Below are 24,351 nucleotides of genomic sequence, written 5' to 3'. Positions count from 1 at the left end.
TCACCACAGTTAGGGAGCACTTTCTTCATTCTGTTATTAGCTCCCCATTCCACCACCCCCCCAGCCTCCCTTGCTATACCCCCAAAGGACCATTACTCTCTCTAGATTTACCTCTCTACAGATTTGCTTATCTTGGATTTCATAGACAGGAAAAAAAGCTTTTAAAAATCTAACAAGAATAACAAAGCGAAACAGATTTTTTTTTAAAAGCCTCAATCAAAAAGAAAGCAGAACAAAAAATCCTACCGTTGTGAATGGGGCGTGCCGAGAGGCGACTTAAAGCCCATCTGTAGGCACCTGCACATCCCTTAGGGAAGGGTCAGGGGAAGGAGAGGAGCCAGTCAGGGTGCAGTGTAGCAACAATGAAACATACAACTTTCCTCTAGTTCTTTAATGTTTCCTCCCCCCACTATCATGATCCCAATTCTACCTTACAAATTCAGCTAGACCAGAAGATGTACACTGGTGCAGATAGGAACTAGAAACACAGGGAATCCAGGACAGACGAACCCCTCAGGACCAGTGGTGAGAGCGGTGATACCAGGAGGGTGGAGGGAAAGTGGGGTAGAAAGGGGGAACCGATTACAAGAATCTACATACAACCACCCCCTCCCTGGGGGATGGCCAGCAGAAAAGTAGATGAAGGGAGATATCAGACAGTGTAAAACATGAAAAAATAATAATAATTTGTAAATTATCAAGGGTTCATAAGGGAGGGGATGGCAGGAGGGAGGGGGAAAATGAGCTGATACCAAGGGCTCAAGTAGAAAGCAAATGTTTTGAGAATGATGAGGGCAACAAATGTACAAACGTGCTTGACACAATGGATGGATGGATTGTGATTAGAGTTGTACGCGCCCCCAATAAAATGATTTCATTTTTTAAAAATCAGAAAATATTTGAAACCAGAACAACTTTAAAACGGATCCAAAAGGAGATCAAGTGATAAGGTATTAAAGTCTGACCTAACTGCCTCTGCAGCGATCCAATTTCCAATGCATTCCGAGTATTAGCAAGGCTAATCCCATGCCTGGCCCGTGGTCAGAGGAGATTCCCCAGGGGCTTCCTCCCAGCAAGGCCATAAATCTTTAAGGATATAGACTACCTCATCTTTCTCCCTTGAGCGGCTGATGGGCTCGAACCACCTGGGCCTAGCTTAACCCTCTGCACCCGATACCCACAGAGCCTGAGCCAGGGCCAGAACTCAGTGGCAGGGCTCACCCGGGTGCCCAGCCACTAGCTGGGAGACTTCAGGGGGACAGTGTTTAGAAGCAGCTCCTGGGTGCCCATTCCACACGTCCCAGGCCTTCACCACGTATGTCAATCAACACCCAGGAGGCCAGAGGGAGAAGCCCGCCTTGGGAGCCCTCTCTCTGCGACCTTTGATCCATGCCTGCAAAAGAAGTAGGGGGCTTCTGAAGTCCCTTAGGGCCTCTCGTTTGGGCGTCTCCTGAACTAGACCTGCCCCCACGCAGCCAGCTGCTCCTCCTTGGAGGACATTGAAGGAGGACTCCGACCTCTGGAGTCACCCCTGCAGAGGGAGCACCAGGCCCAAAGCGATTGAGTTCACCTCCCAGCCCTGCCCTCACCAGCCCTGAGACTTGAAGCAAATAGCTACCTTCTGTGGGCCCCAGTGTACCCATCCGTAAAATGGGCTGCCCTGAGTCAGCCTGATGGAGTTATTGAAAGGACAGGCTGGGATCACATGGACCAGAGTCTAGAATAGTGCCTCGCACATAGCCAGTGCTCAGTCTGTAGCTGCCATGACTTACTTCCTAGTTTGTCATGTTATCATTAAGCTACATGATAGGATCGCTGTCCTCCAAGAATTCCGAACGCTGGGAGAACGCGGTGCGCAACATCAGTTAGATGTCGTGTGGAGGCATCAGCCAAGGAGACGAGTTCTAGCTGTGAGATGGGGACGACTTCCTGGAGGAAGTGACAACTGAGCTGGCTCTCAGAGGGTGGGATTCTGAGTGGCACTAAGGGCGGGGCTACATGGATCAGCAGGTGCAAAGGCACTGGGGCACATAGAGGCAGGCGAAAGGGTGAGGTTTCAGGGGAAGGTTGGTGGGGCCGTGCATTCTGCACCAGGGGCTTTGAATGCTGGGCTCAGGTGTTAGACTTTGTTCCTTAGGCAGTCGGGAGCCATTGAAGGTTCGGAGGTGAGGCGTCACCATAGATTAGAGGACCCAGAGCAGTTGGAGGCACTTGTGGGAGGGACTTCTGAGGTTATAGGGACGAAGAAGGAGGCCAGCCGACGACAGATGTCATAATTCTGCTCCCCTTCATGCTTCAGCCACCACCATGCTGCTATCGGGGGTGGGCCCTGGCCTAGGGTCATCCTACCCCTGGCCTTGCCTCCCTCAATCCCTCCCCTCCAATGTGCTCACCATGGGGTTGCATGCCAGGCTGGCACCTGCGCTTCCCTGTCCACAGAACTGAGGTCAGGCTGCCTGCTGGGGGTCACTGGAGGGGTGAACCCTGGCTGGTGTCAATGAGGCCCCAGAGCAGGTGGACAAGTGGAGAGGACCAGATGCCAGCTTGGAGTAGGCATGGCATGCCTTGAGTTTGCGGCTGTGTGAGAGCCAGCCCAGCCCTGCACAGGCAAGTGGTGGCCCTCCCCACTGAGTGGAGACCAGAGAAGCTGGGTGGATGCCCAGAGGTCACACAGCATTCATGGGGCGGAGCTGCTGTTCGGTCACAGAGCCTCAGGCTGGGCTTGTCACGCCACTCTCTTCTGTGCCAGTCCCTGTGCCAGTCCCTGTTCTCTGGGCCTTTGTCAAAGCGCCTTTCTTGGGCGCCAGCCTACCAGCCATATCTCTCCACTCCCGTGGCCACCACCCGGTCCCAAGTCACCAGCATCGCTCCCTGGGCAGCTACCGCTACCTCTTCCCTGGTTTCCCCACTTCCTGATAACAGTCCCCACCCTGCCCCTGGGGGGTCCCCTTAGGCTGCAAAGGGACTGTATGGACACCTGCGATGATTCCTAGTACCCTCAGAGAAAGACGGGCTCGCGCCGCCACCCACGCCCCCCTCCTCCAATCTCCCCCCCCCCCCCCGCCTCCTTCCTCACAGCCAGACACACTGCCCTCCTTTCGAGCTCTGGGCCGTGCCTAGCTAGCTGCCACCATCCTCGCCCATGTGGAAATGCTCAGGCATGTCTGCCCCTCTGCTCTCCTTCCCCGGCCCAGTTAAGCGGGACTCAAAAGTGTGGTCCCCAGAGCAGCAGCAGCAGCAGGACCACCTGGGGGCTTGTTAGACTTGCAAGTGCCCAGGCCCGACCCCAGACCTGCTGGTTCCAAAAAGCTGGGCATGGCCTTAGCACTGGGCCCTGTAACAAGCCCTCCAGGTCAGGCTGGTGCTGCTCAATCTGACAGTCCAAGCCAGGTGCCAGCAAGGTGACTTTGGCACATGTGAGCCCATGTGTGTCTGGGTAGAACGGAATTCCATAGGGTTTGTAGTAACTGGTTTTTCTTCTAGCTTCTTTTTCTTTTCTTTTTTTTTTTTTGAATTATGATTGCCAGGCCTTTCTTCTGTGATGCCTCTGGGTAGACTGGCCCCTCCAACCTCCCAGTCAGTCGGCAGCCGAACAGATTCGCCATTTGCACCACCCAACGATTCCAAAGTTTGAGAGCCACTGGTCCGACAAATCTCTCTCCATCCTTTAGAATCTAGAGTTAGACCTCAGCCCAAAGGTCACCTCCTCAGGGAAGCCCCCTCACTCCCAGGGGGCTGTCATGGCACCCCCTCCTTCTGCTGGGTGGTCATGACCACAGCAGGGAGCACACAATTACTTGTGTAATCCAGGGAAAGTCTTTCTCTCCCATTAGAATAGATGGGCCCCGGGAACATACTACCTTCAAATTACTAAGATCTCTAGCATATGACCTTGGGGCCAGTCTCCCTCCAGCACCTAGAACTGTGCCTGGCACAAAGAAAATGCTTGATAAACATGTGTCAGGAGAGCAAATGACCGTGGAATCAAGGCCTCCTCGTCCAGCCCTGCCTGCAGCAAGCATCTACACAGGGCGTGACTGCAGGCCTGCACCAGGCCCATGCAAGAAGAAGCAAAAGGCACGGGACTAATGCCATGGAGGAAAGTAAACAGGAGGGTGAATCCTTCAAGGTGGGTCTTCAAGGAGGGACGGCCATTTGCCAAGCAGAGAAGTCCGGGCAAGGCATTGTGGGTAGAACGAATGGCTTCCTGGTGAGATGGGAGAGCACAGCGGGGAAGGTTAGGGCAGCGGCAGGAGTTGTACCAAAGGAGGCTGGAGGGTCCCATGGAGATGCGCTGGCCAAAGACCACTGGTGGGACACAAGCTGAAATTTGGATTTCATTGTGGGGGGCACCACGGGGGAGCCCCTGCCTGTTTTCAAGCAAACACTTGACTTGATTTCTTCTTTGCAAAAAGTCTCTCTACGCTACAGATCTATCTAGGTAAGATAGACTGGATGAATAGTCTGGAGGAGAAAACAACGGGACCAATGGTTCTGGGGGACACAGGAGATGGGGAGGAGGGGATATGTAGGTGGTGCTGACCAACCCAGGGACAGGGGAGCAACAAGTGATCCAAATCAGTGGCAAGGAGGGTGTGAGTGGCCTGGTAGGGATTCAGCAAGGGCAAGGTAACCGAGAGAAATTACTGAAACCCTAATGAAGGCTGAACATGATAGTGGGACAAGAGGAAAGTAAAAGGAAATAGAGGAAAGAACTAAGTGACAAAGGGTATTTATAGAGGTCCAAAACTGGAATGTACATATGTAAATATATTTATATAAGAGTGTGGGGAAACAGATCTATGTGCATATATTTATAGGTTTGGTATTAAGGCAGCAGATGGACATTGGGCCTCCACTCAAGTGCTTACTCAATGCAAGAACACTTTGTTCTATTAAATTGGCATTCCAGCATGCACACCTTCCCGACACGATTGCTGAAGAAAAATGTGTGCATAAGCAAATGTGGTGAAGGAAGCTGATGGTGTCCGGCTATCAAAAGATATAGCATCTGGGGTCTTAAAGGCTTGAAGATAAACAAGTGACCATATAGTTCAGAAGCATCAAAGCCCACATGGAAGAAGCACAGCAGCTTGTCTGACCATGAGGTGTAGAAGGGACCAGTTATCAGACATCAAAGACTAAAAATCATATCGTTGTAAATGTCGGTGAGTACAGAGTGAAGACTCAAAGCCCAGTGGTAGTCAACTGGACACCCCTTACTGAAGAGTTGTGGGGAGGAGATGAGCCAGTCAGGGTGCCAGGAAGCAACAATGAAACATATAACTTTCCTCTAGTTCTTAAATGCTTCCTGCCCCGCACTATCATGATCCCAATTCTAGTCTAGCCAGATTTGTAAGGCAGAAACCTTACAAATCTGGCTAGACTAGAAGATGTACACTGGTACAGATAGCAACTGTAAACAGAGAATCCAGGACAGATGACTCCTTCAGGACCAGTGGTGAGAGTGGCGATGCCTGGAGGGTAGAGAGAATGTAGGGTAGAAAGGGGGAACCAATTACAAGAATCTACGTGTAGCCTCCTCCCTGGGGGAGGGACAGCAGAGAAGAGGGTGGGGGGAGACTTCGGACAATAACATATAACAAAATAATAATAATTTATGAATTATGAAGGGTTCATGAGGTAGGGGGGAGTGGGGAGGGAGGGGGAAATGAGCAGCCAATATTAAGGGCTCAAGTAGAAGGTAAATGTTCTGAGAATGATGATGGCAACAAATGTACAAATGTGCTTGACTCAATGGATGAATTATGATAAGAATTATACGAGCCCCCAATGAAATGATTTTTTTTAAAGTCTCTCTACAAAGACAGTTGGAAAGGCAAGAGAAGAGGGGCAGATTCATTCATTCACAGAGTGCTGTTGAACCTGGCCATGTCCTGACTCGGCACAATGATGGCAGCCTGCCTGTCCACAAGCAGGGCATCGCCTGGCCCCACCATCCACCCCTCGTGCCCTCCTGGCCCTAGATACTGTGCGGGAGCCCTCCCGCCTCCACAGCCCCTGGTTCACTGGTTTCTACAAGGCAGGGCAGGGATGGGGGAGGCGGCCAACAGGAACCACAAGGGCACAATGGTCACTTTGTTGCATCTGCCAGGGCTTCTCCAAGAATAGCTGCTTGCTTAGCTTGGACCGGGTTGGTTGGTGCTTGGAGCAATGGGAGGCTGTCCCACACACACAGAGAGCCAGTGGGAGCTGAACCTGAACCCCCTGGGCCTGTCGGGTCACCCGCCTCTGGTTTCTCATGAGCCCCAAGGAATGTAGGCAGCAGGGGAGGTTTGTACGGGTAGTTGTCAGAGTCTGGCTTGGGGGAGAGCATGTGAATTGGTAAAGCAATTTTCCAAATGGAATCATCTGCAGAAACTCAATCTACAAAACCAATGAAAGAACAGAGCCCCACCCCATTAAGGCGGGGCGGGCATTGGGCAAAGAGACCCCTCGGCTTTTCGATGTCCCTCTTCACTCCTACATCTAGGCTCTACCCCTCTAGACACCCCTGATTGCAGCCCTCCTCCCTCGACACTGGACGGACTTGCTGGAGAAGAAGGCTGCTCTCCCGAGGCCACCTAGCAAGTTGGGTCAAATGGAGACTTGCAGCCGGGAGACGTTCCCCAAAGCTGAACCCACACTTTCCCAACCTCTTGCAATTTCTCCCCAAAATAACGCATCCCACCTGTGGTGCTAGACCTTAAAGCGTGTCTCTAAACCCACAGTCTTCTCAGCGACTCTATTTGAAAAAGGACGAGAACGTCATAAAGTTTCCACAAAGGGAGCATATTTGTAATAAATACAGAAGCTGCTCTGGGGCTCCCCGGGAGGCGCGAGCGGCTGTCAGAAAGGCTGGGGTCCCCCCAGAAGCACCTGAAAGAAAGGCCTGGCAAGCTGCTTCCGAAAATCAGCCACTGAAAAACCCGTGGGGCGGCCATGGGTCCGAGCTGATCTAGGCGTGCACATGGCTGAGAGCATTGTAATGACCACGGCGGCCTGCGTCAGTAAGTTAAAATGTCATTGCTCATGCTTCCGTCTGCCTTTTGACCCATTTAAAGCTGCTTCAGTTTTGCTTGTTTCCTTTAAGCAAAGGGAAAGTGCGCACGTGGATTAAGCCCCTGGTGCCTCCTCTCTGGTCGTGGATGAGGGGCGTGGCAGCCTTGCTAACGTGCAGGGCGCACTGGAAAGCACGTTGTTACCCCTGCAGTTCGGTGAAAATGTAGCTCCCTGGCCTTTGAGCTCCCTCGTGATCCATTTAAATTTGTTCTAGGTTTTCATTTTTCTTGCTCTCTTTTTGAGGTTGTGTTTTACTTTGTTATTAGTAGTGGTTTTTCGTTTTTTGTTACTTTTTCATTGTTTTCTGTCTTTGAGATCTCAGTTAGCTCCATCTGTAGAGATGATACTGGATTCATGGTTCCTGGGGTGGGGTGGGGGCGGGGGCAGGGGAGGTTGGGTGGAAATGGGGAGTTAGCAACGATGAGCACACATGGATGAAGAAAATGTTCTGAAACGGACTGTGCCTCTCCTCGTCGTGGGATTGAACTATTGAACTGCAGGAGATGTGAATGATATGCCAGCAAACTATTAAGGACACAAAAAGTTCCCGCAGCGAGCCAGCGGCAGGACTGGGCTTGAATTTAGATCCAGAGGTGTGGCTAAGACGGGCTGCCGGTTCTTGCTGGGTGTGGACTGAAGGTAGCAGGCCCCAGCCGCCTGGTGTCCAACCTCAGCCCAAGTACAATAGGAGGGTGAGTGTGGAGAGGGAATTCACCTGTCATCATATTCTGCTGCCGGGGGACAGGCACCCCCATAATAAAGTGGGAGGGATAGGGCAGCAGAGAGACAAAGAATAGAGCGACCCTGCCCAGCCCCCTGCTCACTTTCCTGCCAGTCCCTGTGGCCAGTGAGCGGTCTTTATAGGAGCCCCTGCAGTCTTTGGCCTGGGCCAAAGACCCCTTCCCAGATGGCTTCTCCGGCCCCACATGCCCAACTTAGACCATACCCTCCCTGCCAGGCTCCCACCGCCACAGCGCCCTGCTGAAGGTCTGGACCAGTGATTCTCAAACGGGTGGTGGCCCTGGAGCACTCTTCTGCCCCTCACCTGTCAGATTCCGGCCCGAGGTTCTGAAAAATAGCAGTTGCCACCAAGTCAACCCCAATTCGTGGTGATAACCCCATCGTGGCAGAGAAGCGAATGGTGACCCGTAGCTGTAGGGTGTGGGGTGGCTGCTTTCTGAAGTAGATCACCAGGCCTTTCTTCCAAGGCGCCCCAGGGTGGATCTCAACCTCCACCCTCTGATTGTCACCAAGCGCATGGACTGTTTGCTCTGTGGGGGACTCCAGCAAGCCGCAAAATGCTTTCCGGGAACTGCTCATGTTGCCCATCCTGAGAGTCACCGGCCTCCACTTTCCATCCACCCTAACCCTGTAGACTTTCTGAAATAGGACCCACACGTCTGTAGGCTTTAAAACCCCCAGAAGAATTTAAACAGCAACCCAGGCGCTTCTGATGTCCAAACTCCGTAGAGAACTGTGCTGGGACCCGAGAGGCGCGAGGCCCACAGAGTAGCCTTGCCCGTGCCCGTGCCCTGCATCCCAAAGCCCAGGAGAATCCCGCCTGAGCCTCCCTGAGCCTCTTGGGCCCTTAGGGACCTTCAGTCTTAGGAGCACTAGCTCTGGGACTATGTCTCTTCTCTCCTTCCCACTAAGCTGACTAAACTGGCTCGTTCTGCTCTGAAGTCTCGCTGGCTTCCAACAGTTCTAGGAGCATTTCTCTTTCTGTGGAAAACACCCTTGAGTCTCAGGGAAGGACTCTCTGAAGATGGGAAATCCAGGAGAGAGGGGATCTTTGTGACAAAGCCACCTGCCCGTGCCCCTGTGGTCCCCAGCCTCCTGCTCTCAAGACCACCGGCCCAGAGCCCCTGGGCCAAGCTGTGCCTCTGAGCTCATCCACCTTGACCTCTGGGCCTGGGGCACCGGCCCTCGTAGAGCCTCGAGGCTCTCAAAGCCAGCTGCCCCTCAGAGGCAGTGGGGTCCTGAGACACACCACCCTCTGGCTGGGCCTTGGAAACCTGCCTGTCATAAACTGACGAATCCTGTACCATCTCACTGACATGGAAACAGCAAACACAAAGGTGCCCAGGAGGTTCCGTGGTCACCAGGACAGAGGGAGGGGTGCTGAGTTTAGATGGTTGGCAGTGGGATCATCTAGAAAGTGGTCATGAGAAGGGCCTCGCTTCTTGAAGACTAATCTCGTCTGAATTGCACACCTAGGAATGGCCGACTTGGCACCTGTCTGGTTGTATGCACTTTCACCATCATTTAAGCAGAGAGCAAATGTTTTGAGAATGATGAGGGCAACAAATGTACAAATGTGCTTGACACAATGGGTGCGTGTATGGATTGTGTTAAGAGTTGTACGAGCCCCCAATAAAATGATTTTTTTAATAAAATAAAAATAAGGAAGCTTGTAAGGAATTCAGACACCCAGGCCCCACCCCTCAAACGCCCTGACTCTGGAGGTACAGGGCTGACCTGGGGAGCCTGCATTGTTAACAAGTGCCCTCCCCAAATCAGGCAAGGGGAATACAACAAGTTCCTTCAGGATCCCCAGATGAGCTGAGCACTGCCCCTCTGAGACCCACTTCCCTTGACCCCTCTGCCTGGCCCATCAGGCCTCCCTGTGACTCTCTCTCCCCTGTCCCTGCAGCGCTGCCCCAGCCGGCGCTGAGACCTTCAGCCTGAAGCACTCGGAGCACGTGCAGGTGGAGGTGGTGTGCGACGGCCAAGCCGAGGAGGTGGCCACCAATGGCAAACAGCGCTGGCCCCTCTCACCCAGCACCACGCTGCGGCTCTCCATGAGCCAGGCCAGCGCCGAGGCCAGCAGTGACAAGGTACTGGTGGGAAGGGAGGCCCACCTTCCGTGGGCTTCGGGGTACCGGTGGGTGTGCTGGGGAGGAGGCAGCCTACGTCAGCCCAAGGCTTCAACCCGGTGAGGGTTTTCCACCCGCAGCACACGTCAGTTCACGTTTGCACTTTTTCCGTGTCCTGTAGCCACCTGGGGTTCCTAGCAACTCTATCGACAGAGCAGTGTTGACCAGGGGACAATAAGGTCACATCAGTCACGTTGTCAAGTGCCATTGAGTCGGTACCTCCTCATAGCAACTCGGTGGACCAAAAACAAGACACGCCCACCCTGAGTGGTCCTCTCCTCATTGCTGTGGCCGAGTTCTTGCTGCAGCGGCCATGTCCGTCTGTCCCACTGAGGGTCTTCCTCTTTCTCCTGACCTTCTGCTCCGCCGAGCAGGATGTCCTTCCCCAGGGCTGGACCCTCCTGGCAACGTGGCCAGTGTACGTGAGAGAGAGCTTTGCCTTCCTCACTCCTAAGGGGCATTCCGGCTTCCAACACAGATTTGTTTGTTCCTCTGGCAACGTGTGGTATGTTCGATATTCTCGCCAACACCGTCCTTCAAAGGCACCGGTTCTTCCCCAGCGTCCCGTGCTCAATGTGCCGCTCTTGCGTGCATCTCAGGCAATTTCACCGGGCTGGGGTCAGGCACACCTTCTTCCTCCAAGTGACACCCTTGCTCTGCAACGCTCTAAAATGGTCTCGGGCCACACATCTGCCCTTGGACTCCCGGACCGCTGCCGTGAGCAGCACTGCTTGTGGATCCGAGTAAAATTAAATCCATAGCAGCCCCACGGACTGCTCCAACTGTCAGGACGTTGTGTGGGGGTCCAGCTACGAGGGGGGTTGTTTTATTCATGCTGAAGGCTGTCCCTCTTTTATCTGCATCACGAAGCGCTTGAGCTCCCCCTCAATTTCAACAAGCAGGGCCGCATCATCTGCATATGACAGTGTGAGAGGTCCCGCCCTTAGTTCTGATGCTGTCTTCTTCTTTGCGGTCCAGCTTCCTGGATGACTCACTCAGCATAGGGACTGAACAAGCAGGGTAAAAGGATCTAACTCGGACACACCCCTGCTTGCAAACCACACAGTACCCCATGTCCTGTTCAAAGAACTGCCTCTTGTTCTGCGGACAGATTCCACATGGGGACAAGCAAATGTTCCGGTTCCCAATGGCTTCCTGAAAAGCAAACAAACTCACTGCCATCGAGCTGATGCCGCCTCACAGCATCCTTATAGGACGGGGTGGAGCTGCCCCTGGGCCTGAGTCTGGAGCTCTTTGCAGGAGCAGAGAGCCCCGGCTTTCTCCTGAGGAGCAGCCGGTGGTGTCTAACTGCTGGCCTTGCGAATCACTGTCCCATTCTTAACCACTGCTGCTCCAGGGCTCCGGTTCCGCCTGCTGCAGACCCTGAGTGCCACAGAATGAGACCCTGTCCCGTCCTGCACCATCCACCCAACTGCCCTTATGTTGGAGCCCATTGCTGCAGCCTCTGTGTCCGTCCATCTTATCGATGGTCTCCCTCTTTTTCCCTCCTCCTCCGCTCCACCAAGCCTGTCCTTCTCCAGAGTCTGCTCTCTCCCGACAGGATGTCCAAAGTACGTGAGATAAAGTCTCACCATCCTGGTCGCTCATGCTGCTGGCCTTCTTCCAAGACCGATTTGCTTGCGCCTTGGGCAGTTCACTATATTTACAATATTCTTCACCACAACCATAATGCATCGATTCAAACGCATCGATTCCTCCTCAGGCTTCCTTATTCAGTGTCTGACTTTCACACGTAGGTGAGGCAATTAAAAATAGCGTGGGATTTGGGCAATTAAAAATACCCAAGGGTCAGGGCCACCTTAGTTCTCAAAGTCACATCGTTGCTTTTCCAACACCGTGAAGAGGTCTTACGCAGCAGATGTACCCAGTGCAGTGCAGTGGTTGAGCTCTTGACTGCTGCTTCCAAGAGCACTGATTGTGGATCCACGCAAGATGAAAGCCTTGACGACTTCCATCCTTTCTCCATTGATCATTGGCCCCGTTGTTGTAGGTCACTGAATGATAGCTAGTTTAGAAACTCTGCACCATGGACTCTTAGACTCCTCGGGTGTTACAGTCACAGGCCTTTAGTTCTGCCGTCTGTAAAATCGGTGTTAGGGACTCACGAAGAGGCGGCAGTGGTTTCATGGTAGAAGTTGCACCTTCCATGTGGGAGATCCAGGTTCAATCACTGGCCAGAGTAGCCGAGGCAAAACTATCACCTGTCTGTCCTCGGAGGCTTCCGTGTTGCTATGAAACAGCGGGACAGGTCTTAGCTTCCCGACAGCGATGGGTTAGGAAGAAAGGCCTGATGAGATATTTCTGAAAATCTATGTGTACACAGTATAGATCCCAGTGGTTCAATCTGCACCTGATCGTGGGGCTGGGTTGGTTCTGTTATGTGTTGGGTGGTCAGGAATGGGGCACCAGCTCAAGAGACACAGACAACTAGAAGGACTCAAGGGGTGAAATGACTTGTTAAGGCCGCATGGTGAGTTAGTGGTGGCACCAGAAGCAGGGCTGTCTCCTCATTGGGCTCTCTAATGATGGACAGTCCCTTTGTCACGCATCCACTGCAGGGATCGCATGGCCATGGTACAAAGATAAGGTCAGGCCACCCTGGGGGCTTCCCAGGAGCTGGATGGGTCCATGGCAGGTGTGGGGCCCTACGGGAAGCAGGTAGGCAGATGGGAGGTGTGGGTGGCCCACAGAGGGTATCTGACACTGCCCAAGAGGAGGGAGTCCACAGCCCAGCTGAGGTGACTGGGAGCAAAGCCCAGCTGCCCAGGAAAGCAGCCTGGAAGAACTGGGTGGACATCCAGAAGGATCATTGACAGGCTGAGGCATGAGCTGCAGAGGGGTGGCCTTCAGGTGTCCTGCCCCTGATCTGGAATTTCTGTTCTTCTCTCCCTCCCAATGCGCCCCCTCCCCACCAAGGTCACCGTCAACTACTATGATCAGGAGGGGAACTTTCCCATCGACCAGGCTGGACTCTTCCTCACGGCCATTGGTGAGTCCATTGCCCTCATGACCCAGGGCAGCTCCGCGGGGCTCAGACTGGGCGCATGCTCGCCTCTGCAGCCCCGGCACTGGTGGCCTCTGCTGAATAATGCAGGCCCGGGGAGGAGTGCCCTGGGGCCTGGCCCCTCTGTGCTGGGGACAGAGGACCTTCTGCATTGCCCTGCGCTGCCAAAGACTCTGCCCCCTGTCCAGGTCACTGCCAGAGGCTCTGTGGGCCAAAGAGGAGAAAGTGGAAACTCCATCCCTGTCCCTCCCCCTCACAGCCTGGAGAAGAACTCCGTCTCCTGAGGGTGATGACCACAGTCTGAAAGGCCTGCTGTGGACCTCGGTTCACCCACTCCCCCCTTGTCCTCCCTGAGACCCAGCCCTGGGTGTGCAGAAATGCCACCGTGAACCACTAACATGCCCTGGGCAAGCTCCTCCTTTAACCCAAGAGGGCAGTGGAGCCCAGAGAGGCTAGGGAACCCATTCAAAGTCACACAGCAACTCCGTGGTAGGTCGGGTCCAGGACTCAGGATCATTCCTGCTCAGGTTCCTTCCATTGCACTGCACTGCCCTGGGGCCAGGCTTGCCAAGGAGGGGAGGGGGCTGGGTGGAGCCCAGCTTCAGACAACAGGGTCCAGGACCCTCAGTCACTGGACTCTTCTGCAGTTAAGGTGCTACTTGCACAATTTTTAAAAATTAAATCATAGGCTGTTTAAGGGAGAAATGGGAAATGTCCATTTCAGAGGGTCCTGTCACCCCCCCAGCCTCAACTTAGCATGGACACCACTGCCATGCATCAATGGAAGAGGACTACCCCTCACTGGGCATCTGCCACGTGCCCAAAGTAGCCCTGGCGGCCTGGAAGTTACACACTGGGCTGTTATCTACCAGGTCTGCAGTTCAAAACCACCAGGCGTCCCTGGGAGACGCACAGGTCTTTCTACTCCCATAAACTGTCTTGGAAACTCACTGGGGCACTTCCACTCTGTCCTACAGCGTCACTGGGGCAACCTCAGTGGCAGTGAGTTTGACTTGGGCTGTGTGCGAGTGCTTTAAAAATAACAAGAGTCTTCCCAATGTATTGAACACCTGCTGTGTGTCCCGGCCCCTGCAGGTGCTCTGGGAGGATGGCGGTGGTTGTGGAGACAGTGGGATCAACACCTACTGTGCGTGCGCACCAGCAGTGCGCCAGCTCCTGCACGAGCTGGTCGCCGGGCCTGATCTCGGTGTTGTTCTTGTGCCCACTCTGCCAAGGGTTTAAAAAGACAAACTGCCGTCATTACCCTCCTGCCAGTCCAGTCCGACTCCCAGCCATCCCATTCGTGTCGGAGGAGGACGGCGCTTTGTACCGTTTTCAGTGGCTGGTTTGGGTTTGGGTTTGGCAAGTAGACCACCGGGCCTTTCTTCTGAAGTGCCTCTCGGGGGGGCTAGAAGGGCCAGCCTTTGGGTGAGGGGACGCCTCCCTAAGACTCCAACATCCAAGGACGGGGACGATATGACCCCTGTGTCGCAGATGAGGGAAACCTAGCCTCAGAGCACTGACACAGCTAGCAAAGACTTGCCTGAGGCCACACAGCGGGGGTCTTGACTCCCTCCCAGCGATCCGGTGAGCATCCAGGCCGGCCCCCCTGCTCCAGCCCCGAGCTCAGTGCTGCTGAAGTGGATTCATCAGTGTGCTCTCCCACTCCTCAGCAGATCCTCAAACGACTGGATTGCTGACCACCCTGTCCCTCTGGCAGGAGGCGCCCAGGCTTGGTGGTAAAGAAGCTCAGGATGACTTGGGGGGCCCTAGGAGATGGTAACCAGTGCCTCCCGGGTCGTGGCCGGCCTGAGGCACGTGTGAGCCTCTCATGTATACACAGCTCCCAGACTGTCTTAGGTGACTGTCCCCAAGGAAACATAATCCCCTAGGCACGGCACAGTCGGAGACACCTGAGGACAGAGGCAGAAGGGACAGTGGTCAGAGGTCTGCTGAACGCGGGTGTATGAGCCGTTAAGGGATTTCCACCAAAGCCAGACACACTTAGGAGAGAGAGCAGATCAGCCTCCAGAGCCTCAGAACCCCTACGCCCAGGAGTGCTCTGTAGGGCAGCCGGCCGCACTTCCCTCCCTAAGGCTTTGCTCAGCTGGACCAGCCAGCTGGTCCCCAGAAGATTCCCAACTGGCTTGTGATGAATGGCCGAGCTACCCCTGCGGAGGTCCTAGGCTGTGCCTCTGTTCTCGCTCTATCGCGGTTCACTTAGGACCATCCCGTGTGACCGCGTAGAACTGCCCGAGGGGTTGCCAAGGTGCTGGTGGCACAGGGGTAAAGTGCTCCGCTGCAAACCCAAAGCTGGGTGGTTGGGACCCACCGGCCCCTCCCTGGGAGAAAGAGGTCGCAGACTGGGTCCATGAAACACCACTGGGCAAACCCTGGAGCCCCGGTGGCAGTTGGAAAGCCCCAGCAACTCCTCAGGAGAAAGACCAGGCTTCTGCTCAGGCTCCGAGTTAGTCTTGGGAACTCTACCCTGTCCTCTAGGGGTGCTGTGGGTCGGCATCCAATCGATGGCGGTGAGTTTGGGGTTTTTTTGGAAAGCGTAGAGGGTGGTCGTACTCTGTCCTGTGAGATCACTATGCATCAGCCTCGGCTGGAAGGAAGTGGGCTCTACGCTTCATGGGTCCCCTGCAGGGTCACTGTGCATTGGCTCTACAGTAACAGACTGCCAGGTCCCTCTCCCCAGGAGCCGCCAGCTGGGTTGGAACCGCCAGCCTTTCGGTTAGCCGCTGAGCACTTAAGCCATTGTGCCACGAGTCCTCCCCGTGCCTCCATGCACCAGTTATTTCCTGAGCGGTCACAGGTTTCCAGATAGTTAGATTCCACAGGCAATAAGATTGCCCTCTGTGCCCCGCAAAAGACAAGGGATGACATAAGACGGACACGTTTATTCTTGGGGGGACGCGAGGAGAAGGCCCTAACACTATCTGCCACTGAATACCCCTATCAGCTCATGCGAAAAGGCCATGTTAACACCCAACAACAATAACAACCTCACTGCCATCAAGTCGATACAACTCAGTGACCCTACAGGACAGGGTAGACCTGACCCTGTGAGTTTCCAGGACTGGCACTCTGGAGGAGGAGTAAAGCTCTTCATGGGCAGGGCATCCTCTCAGAACAAAAGGAGGTCGTGCCTCTGAGGCCTAGACACCTGACAGTGCCCAGATGAGGGGCTGCCCTAGGTAGTTTCTGTCCAGGCCTCACCCCGCTTTGGGCCCCGCACTGGTCCACTTGAGCAGGAAGAGCCGCGGCTTCAGAAATGTACCTGGAGGCTCTGCTCCTCGGGGCCCGGGGGTCCTCACCTGTGAGCGGACCCACCTTGCACAATGAAGAGGAGGAGTCGAGGGGGCAGGGGCCAAAGGGTCCATCTGCAAGGACTGGATGCTCCGCCCAGGCTCTCCTTTCTCCCCTCCCCGCAGGGCAGCCACGTTCAGAGGTGCCTCAGCCATCCCCCTGAGATCTGGGGTGCTGGGGGGCTTCCCTTGATCAAACCAAGCCCTACAGCTGCCTCCCCGCCTGCTGAGTATCATCGACCCTTTTGGGCCTCGTTTTCTCGTGGCTCAAACTGAGGGTCTTGTAGTCCCCAGCTCTGATGAGAGCTGGTTTGCTGAGCCTTCCTGTTGAAAGGCATCCCTGGATGGTACAAATTGGTGAACACGTTCTGCCGCAAACCAAAGGTGGGGGTTGGAATCTTCCCAGAGGCACCTCGGAAGAAAGGCCTGGTGATCTACTTCTCCAAACATCAGCCAATCTAAACCGATAGAGCAATGAATTGCAAGGTTGCAATGAGTCGCAGTTGACTCATTGGCAACTGGCCGGGTGTTTGGGTTTCCCTGTTAAACGCGGGAAGGAAGGAAGCGGTGTGGAGAGGGAGGGTGGCCTATGGTCCAGGACGTGGGAGCAACAGATAGATTTACAGGGCCCCAAGGTGTTTCAGCATCACCCAGAGGTGCCCTTTCCCAGGGCCTATGGCAATTGCCCCAGTTGGCTTAGGGGAATGCACCTCCTCCTCACCACACCCCAATCTGCCAAGCCAGGCCAAAAGAATGGGCACCCTGCCACTCTCCACGGGGGCCGGCGGCCTGCCAACACGCCCGGCTGCAGCTGGGGCCCCTCCGTCTTGGTTCTCAGAACACTCTGCTTCAAACCCAATCCCGCTGACATTTCCCGTTAATCTGCCCTACACCCCAGGCGCCATCCGACACCTTGGGGCTATTCCGGGGAGCTGAGGTAGGATCCCAGAGCCTCTGAGAAATGCCGTCTGGAGCCCAGAGGTCCCAAAACAGACACCATCACCCTCCTCCCTCCGGGGAAGGCAGAGCTGTCCCAAGAGGGCAGGTCACGCCCATCTCTCTGTCTCCTTCATGATTTCCTCATTGTAGTCCCGCTTAGCCGGGAAGCAAGGCGCCCTTGAAAGGTGCGGGGATGGCTCAGAGCTTGAAGGAGGCCGTTGACTGGGGTGGGAGGGGTGGCAGGAGGGTGACAGGGGAGCTAGAGGAAGAAACACCCAACTTGCGTCGCAGGAAGTCAGTCAACGTGCCTGAAATGAATAACTATCAAGAAATAGCAATGAGTCTATTGACAGCGTCCCGGAGGCCGCTTCTGCGGGGTGGGGAGGAGCAGGGTGGCCAGGGAATGCTGTTTTTCTGCAGAAGCCTCTCGGTGCTATTTGTTGGTTTTATTCTGTGTGCAAAGGGCACGTGATGATGTTTAAAAGACAAAGAGATTCTTTTTTAAATCATTTTATTTGGGGCTCATACAACTCTTATCACAATCCATACATCCATCCATTATGTCAAGTACATTTGTACATTTGTTGCCCTCATCATTCCCAAAACATTTGCTTTCTACTTGAGCCGTTGGTATCAGCTCATTTTTCCCCTCCCTCCCCGTTCCCCTCTCCCTCATGAACCCTTGATGATTTATACATTATTACTATTTTGTCCTATCTTACACTGCCCAATGTCTCCCTTCACCTGACAAAGAGATTCTAAACAAAGTGCGTCCTCATGCTCTCCTGGAAGGTCCTGCCTCGGTGACCCTGCCCAGGGGTCACCTTGCAGGCTGCCTCGGAGGTCAGAGGGGCTGAGGTGGGACTGAGGTGGCGGGGTTTCTCTGAGAGTGGCCTTTAGGGAGCAATCCTGGGGCCTTTGAAGGCAGGCATGGCATTTGGAAACAGAGCCTAAGGCAGAGATCAGTCTGTGTCAACTGAAGGTCAGTTGGGGGTCCTCCTGGGTCATAATCAGCTGGAAGTCAATCAGGGTCAGTGGAGAGCAGCAAAGAGAAGGCTCTGGATCCCAGACCTGCAGGGGCTAGCTTCTCTGCACTCTGGGAACTTTGTGATCCCTTGGCCATGGGGAGCCTTGGTCTCCCTGTGGAGTTGGAGTTGGGGAAGGGTGGGGAGGCGATAATGCCCACACACCCCTGTAGTGGGGGTGAGAATTCCAGAAGTTCATGCCAGGGGCAAAGTGCCGCCCCCCCCCTCCCCAGGAGATTTTACCTTGAAAGCCAAGAGCAGGGCTGCTACCCTGGCTGGCTCTGCGGTTGGTCCCCAGAGTGGAGCTGAGGGAAGCTGACCTCCTTCGCTGGGGTGGGTCCAACCGGAAAGTAGTGAAAACCAGTGGTGACTGTCCACCTGAGCTGTGGATTTCTGCAACAGTGGCCCCACCTGTCCTCTTTCTCTGGAGTGCCCTTCTGCGGTGTCAGCCTCCCAGATCCCCCGCCCACTTTACCAACTTTTATCTCGGAGGCTGGGTTTGTTATCTCACCGGACCCGAGACTCCTGGAGAACAGGCACTGCCCTCAATGGCCCAGTATTCGGTCCTCCATGCCCAGTACAGGGCCTGGGACATAGATGCTCTACACTGATTTGTTGAATGAAGGGGGATTTTATGATATGGTACCTCACAGCCTCTGACTCATAGTAGGGCTGCAGAGGTTGGAACATTGGACCAGGCGCCCTCAGAGCCTCCATGCTCCTGCCTCCTTCTAGATCCAGAGAAGCCACGTTCTGGGTGCAAAGGAATCAGCTGTAGGCCAAGGGAGGACCTGTGTGTGGCCCCTGGACTCACTGGGCTGAGCGGCCTGGGCAGGAGGGACAGCAGTGCCGTCCCTATGCAGAGCATCCTCCCCACCATCGGGCAAGGGTGCACCTGTCAAGGGGACTAACTGGGTGCACATTCATTCCACCCAAGTCTCTCTGCGGTCCAAGTCATGCTCAGCAGGAGGACGATGCCACTCAGGCAGAGCCCAGAGCCTGCTCTTCTCATTGGGTGTGACTCTCTCAACACTCTTAGTCTCCAATTCAGGGGCATCTTTGCCTCCCAAGGGACAGCTGACCAGATCTGGAGATATCTTTGGTTGGCAGAAGTAGGAGGGGGCCGCACACATACATATGCATGCACACACATATGCATGCACACAGAGACACATACATGTGCACACACATGCATTCACAAATACACACAAACATGCATGTGCACACACAAACACATACACACACGTTGCATACTAACACATATGTGCGCGCATGCACACATGTGCACAAAGGCACATCACATGCTTGCAAAAACCTGTGCATATATAAACATGTGTGTGCACAAAACACATGCATGCATGAACACATCCGTGCATGCACACAAGTACGGGTGCACATGCAAACACACCTGTGTATGCATACTTGTACTGCACACATACACATGTACGCACACACATGCACACACACCTAGGACAGATTGGGAAAGGAAGTCATGGATTAACCTAATACCTGAACATCCAGGAACAGACTTCAAGTCTGCAATGCGCATGCCTTCACCTCTGAACCAGGGCTCTCAGCTCTGTGCCAGGAGAACCCACCTCACAGATCTGCCTGAGAAAAGGTGAGGTGCTGGGAGACTGCTCACCTGTCCCTGATGGGCATCCCTGACCAGGCTTTCTAAGCTGTGGTGTCCCGGCCAGTGTCTTCCCCTGGAAGGCAGCAGTGTTGACAACTCAGAAAGATCCTCCCTTCCCAGTGGCCAAGCAGTTGGGTAAGCGGTCCCCTAAGGCCACCTGTCTTCGTTCTGCCCTGCTCCGCCCCACTTCATCCGACAGGCTCCACTCAACAACTCATCCACATGTCTTGTTCCCAGAGATCTCCCTGGATGTAGACGCCGACCGCGATGGCGTGGTGGAGAAGAACAACCCACGGAAGGTACCTAGCTCTTTGGGCAGACGTTACCCTGAACTGGGGGCAAGGTGGGGTCTCCCAGGGTAGAACCCCAGACTAGATCCTCCCACCAAGCCCAGAGAACTCCCATTTCACAGATGAGGAAACGGACGCCCAAGACAGGCTACCAAACACAGCAAATCGACAGTCACTGAGCAGGTCCCATGTCTGTTTTCTACCCCCGGGGTGTCAAGGCCTCCATTGATTAAGGCCCTCACCCATTCATCCATCCCCCTGTATCCTGCACGGCCCGCTCCATCCTCTTCCCCACAAGCAACCCTTGTCGTGGTTTAATGTCTCTGCCTGCTCTTAGGAGCCTGGCATGGGTCTTTCACCTGTGTAGTCCACATTGTCTTCTCGGATGCTGCCCCCAGTTTGCAAGGCCCTTGCTGAAACTCCTTGCCATCCCTGTCCTTCCGTGTCATTTCAACGTTGGCCACATTGCATGTTCTGCTTTTATAATAACAGCCCAAAGCCTAGACTAAGTTAGAAATACATGGATACTTTCTAAAAGAAAAAACATCCAATGAGAAGCCAAGGGTCTCGCAGCCAGACTCACTGAACGTCGGACAGGGAGACCTCGGGAGAATTTGAGAGCCCCTCTTCAAGGGCGTACCACCTAGGCCCTCCCTTCCCAAGGCTGCCACCCTCAGTAAGAAGCCAGGCCAGCCCTGTGCATATGTTCTCGGGGACTCGGCCAAGGCACGTGGCAGCCAAGCCCAGCAAGGCCTCTGAGCCCCGCAGCCCTGGGAAAAAGGCTTACAAAGCTCCCAAGGGCTCTGTGACTTTGGTGATGTCACCAAGCCCTGGCGACCTGCATTTGGCCCAACTTTCTCACCGGCGTCAGCGACGTCCTCAGATTTTTGTCACTCGTCCATAAATAGTTATTGGGCATCTTTTATATCAGTCCTGGCTCACACCCTGGAGTTTCAGAATGAGAGAGGAGCATCCCCTGCCCTGAGGAGGCTCGGAGGCCGTGGGCTGGAGGTGGGGAGACACCACATTAACAGAAAAGGCACGGTCCCGTGTCATCAGAGTTGCCCTAAATCCTACTGCGGAGGACTCATGGGTTGCCGTAGGTGTAAGCCCAGGGAGGCTGCTGTGGTCTGGAGACTCAGAAGGGTTTCCTGGAAGAGGGACTAACAGTGATTAGAGACGAGCAGGAGAACTGGGCAAAGATCGAGGGTTGGAGTCTTCAGGAACAGAAGTCGTCTAGCAAAGGGGAGGGAAAGAGGATGCGGTGGAGAGCAGGCAGGTCCCAAAGCGCTTTGCAGGCCACACCAGGATTGGGGCCTAATCCCAAATCACCAGGGCGCCCTGGCAGGTCTTAAAGCAAGGCACAGCACGATCCAGTGGCATTGGTTCCGGCCTCCCTCTGGTGACAGGGTAAGAGGCAGATGACCTTCAAACACGGGGCACACGTCTGCAGAGAGCTGGGTGTCTCCCTCCAAGCATCTCCTCTGGGGACCCAAGGGCCTGTCCAGGCCCTCTGCCTGAGGGTCTCTCTGGCTACCCGGTGCAGTGCCTCTCTACACTCTGCCTCCACCAGCCGGAAGCCCACCCATGCCTTCCTGCCTCTCTCTGTCTCTTCTGCCTCCAGAGCTTGCCTTGAGCTCTCACACCGATCCCCCCTGACCTCAGAGTTGAGAATGTAGGTTGCCAGTGTCTGGCAGGGGCTGCCCTGGGATTGGGGCTGTCGCGCAGAAGGTAGAGACAATGACACTGAACCTCACTCCCTGCCCCCTCAGTCATCCTGGACCTGGGGTCCTGAGGGCCAGGGGGCCATCCTGCTGGTGAACTGTGACCGAGAAACGCCCTGGCTGCCCAAGGAGGACTGCAGTGACATGAAGGTCTACAGCAAGCAAGGTGACGGAGGCAGGGGGAGGGGCAGGCAGGGTGGAGGGCGGGGAGGGAGCCATGACAGCCGCCAGGCCAACTCGGGGGTTAATAGCCCCTCGGCTGAAAGCAGCCCAAACTGCAGCTGCAGTTCGGCGGCCACTTGTTAACGAAACCACACGCGGTATAAAGAAAACTAACGGCTCCTAGAAGGCTCTCTCTGGCAAGGGGGACGAGAACTGGTGCTTCGTCTCCTTCCTACTGCCCACAGTACCCTGATACAGCTATGCCAGGGCGGCGTGCTGCCTTCCTGCCTAGAGGGTGAGAGCCGTGGGCAAGGGGCTCTCCAGCTAACCTCCTTGCTGCATCTGCCCGCAGACCTCAAGGACATGTCCCAGATGATCCTGCGGACCAAAGGCCCGGATCGCCTGCCAGCCGGGTACGAGATCGTCCTGTCCATCCCCATATCTGACTCGGACAAAGTGGGCGTGTTCTACGTGGAGAGTGAGTGACCCCAGCCCCGCCCTCCTGGCAGCCCCAATCCACTGAGCCCTCCCAAGGGCCCCTGCACCATCCTCCAAAGCCACCTGCTTCCCAGCCCCTCCACCCCCGGAACTCGCAGTCATGGCCCCTAGAGGTGCAGGAGAAGACCAGGACAGGCCTCTTGGGGATATGCACCTGTTGTGAATGCAACTCGAGGTGCACCAGAAAGGCCTGTGCTCCCTCCGAGGGGTTTTCTTTTCTTTGTTTGGTCATTTTATTTCGGGTCCACACACATCTTCCTGGACTCAAAGGCCCCCGCCTGCTGCTCAGCACTGCCCAGGGCCTCCTCTTCGTCATTATAGCTGGCCACCATGCTCCTCCAGGACATAGTCCTCCTCAGTTCAGACGTTTGTTCAGGGCGTTTATGTGGGACCTAACCCAGTGACCCAGGGGAGGAATGGCTTTTGAGATCTGCAGCCAACAGGTGCCTCTGAGCATCTCAGACTTCCTGGAGCTGAAACCTGCCTCCAGATTGTAAGGACTCCCTGAAGATACCGTGGACTACCCCAAGGAGCAGGCGCTGGGGCCTTATGGACACCCTGGGACAGCAGGACACTCTGGACCCAAGCTGATGGCGGGAGGATTCCTGCCATAGAGAGGTTCCTCATCCCAGCTTGCTCGAGCTCCGCCTTTCTGGATCTCCAGGCCTTTCCTCACAGTCTCCCTTAGGAAGCTACACAAGGCAGTGCATTAGCCAAGTGACTGTCCTTGACTGTCCTTGAAGTGACAGTCCTTGAAGTGCATTAGCCAAGAACAAACCAGGGTTTCCGGTGTGAATCGGGAATTCTCCCACTGAACCAAGACAACGGCATCCTGTCCTCAAGGAGCTGAGCGTAGTGAGGGAGACATTGAGTCAGTAGCACCATTGAAGGAATGGGAAGAGACCAAGTAAGAGAAAATGGCAGGGGCAGAGGGGAGGTGACCCCAGCCTTGAGGGGCGGGGGTGTCAGGAAAGGTGACTGCTGAGCAAGACCCACAGGAGCAGCGAGAAGGAACTGCCACCCACAGACAGAGGGACAGCCGTACTTAGCAGAGGAAACCGCATGTGCAGGAACCAGTTGCGTGTAGCACTGGGGATGCAGGAAGGAGGTGGAGACAAGGTCAATGTGCTGAGCCGGGGCCAGAGCATGCAGAGAGGGTTTGGAATGCATTCTGAGTGCAATGGAAAGCCATTAGAGGGTTTTAAGCAGGGGCTGTCAAGGCTTGATTTATGTATTAAAAAGCTGTCTCGGCAGAACAGGCTTGTGATCGTGCAGGGTGGGGCGCCCCTCCTGCCCACTTTCTGGGGAGGGGGGACCAGGCTTTCAGACCCAGCCCAGGTATCCCCCTCTGGACAGGCCACAAGAGCCATGAGGAGTTGGTCCTGGGGGCCCTGGGCCCTCACCTCAGAGAGCAAGTTAGCAGAACAGTGGTAGATAGCTGCCACCCAAGGACCAGGCTCCTTCTCCGCCACCCAGAGCCCAGGCAGTGACCTCACCCAGGTTGGAAGGTCCCCAGCGTCAGGTCGGCTCCGATGCCCCAGGGGGCCAGCGATGTTGATGTTTACCGGGTATGGGCCAGGGTTGCCACTGGGGACAGGGCGGTCAGCAGGGGCAGGAGGAGGGCAGGCAGGACCTTGACCTGCGGCTTCATGGCATGCCAAGGCAGCCTGGGCATCGGGGAGACCCATCCCAGAGACCTGTGGCTCACAGTCACGAAACGGTTTTCTCTTTTTGTGATTGGAAATGGATTCAGGCAGAGCGTTTAACGTGGTCCCCTGTCAGGCCCTCTGGAATATGTCCTGA

General features: G+C 55.0%; 1 protein-coding gene across 1 annotated transcript in view; it reads left to right on the top strand.

Annotated features, from left to right (window-relative positions):
* PADI2 (peptidyl arginine deiminase 2) overlaps positions 1-24,351 on the top strand; it is a 55,627-nt gene that overhangs the window by 5,329 nt on the left and 25,947 nt on the right. Inside the window, exons 2-6 of the mRNA XM_075538376.1 lie at positions 9,716-9,899; positions 12,876-12,948; positions 20,112-20,173; positions 21,937-22,054; positions 22,403-22,528. Coding sequence (XP_075394491.1) covers positions 9,716-9,899; positions 12,876-12,948; positions 20,112-20,173; positions 21,937-22,054; positions 22,403-22,528 — 563 coding nt within the window. The remainder of the gene's footprint in view (positions 1-9,715; positions 9,900-12,875; positions 12,949-20,111; positions 20,174-21,936; positions 22,055-22,402; positions 22,529-24,351) is intronic.

The sequence above is a fragment of the Tenrec ecaudatus genome, chromosome 1 (genome assembly GCF_050624435.1).
Source record: "Tenrec ecaudatus isolate mTenEca1 chromosome 1, mTenEca1.hap1, whole genome shotgun sequence".
Classification (NCBI taxonomy): domain Eukaryota; kingdom Metazoa; phylum Chordata; class Mammalia; order Afrosoricida; family Tenrecidae; genus Tenrec; species Tenrec ecaudatus.
The sequence above is the reverse complement of the archived record's forward strand: the minus strand, read 5'-3'. Positions and strand labels throughout refer to the sequence as shown.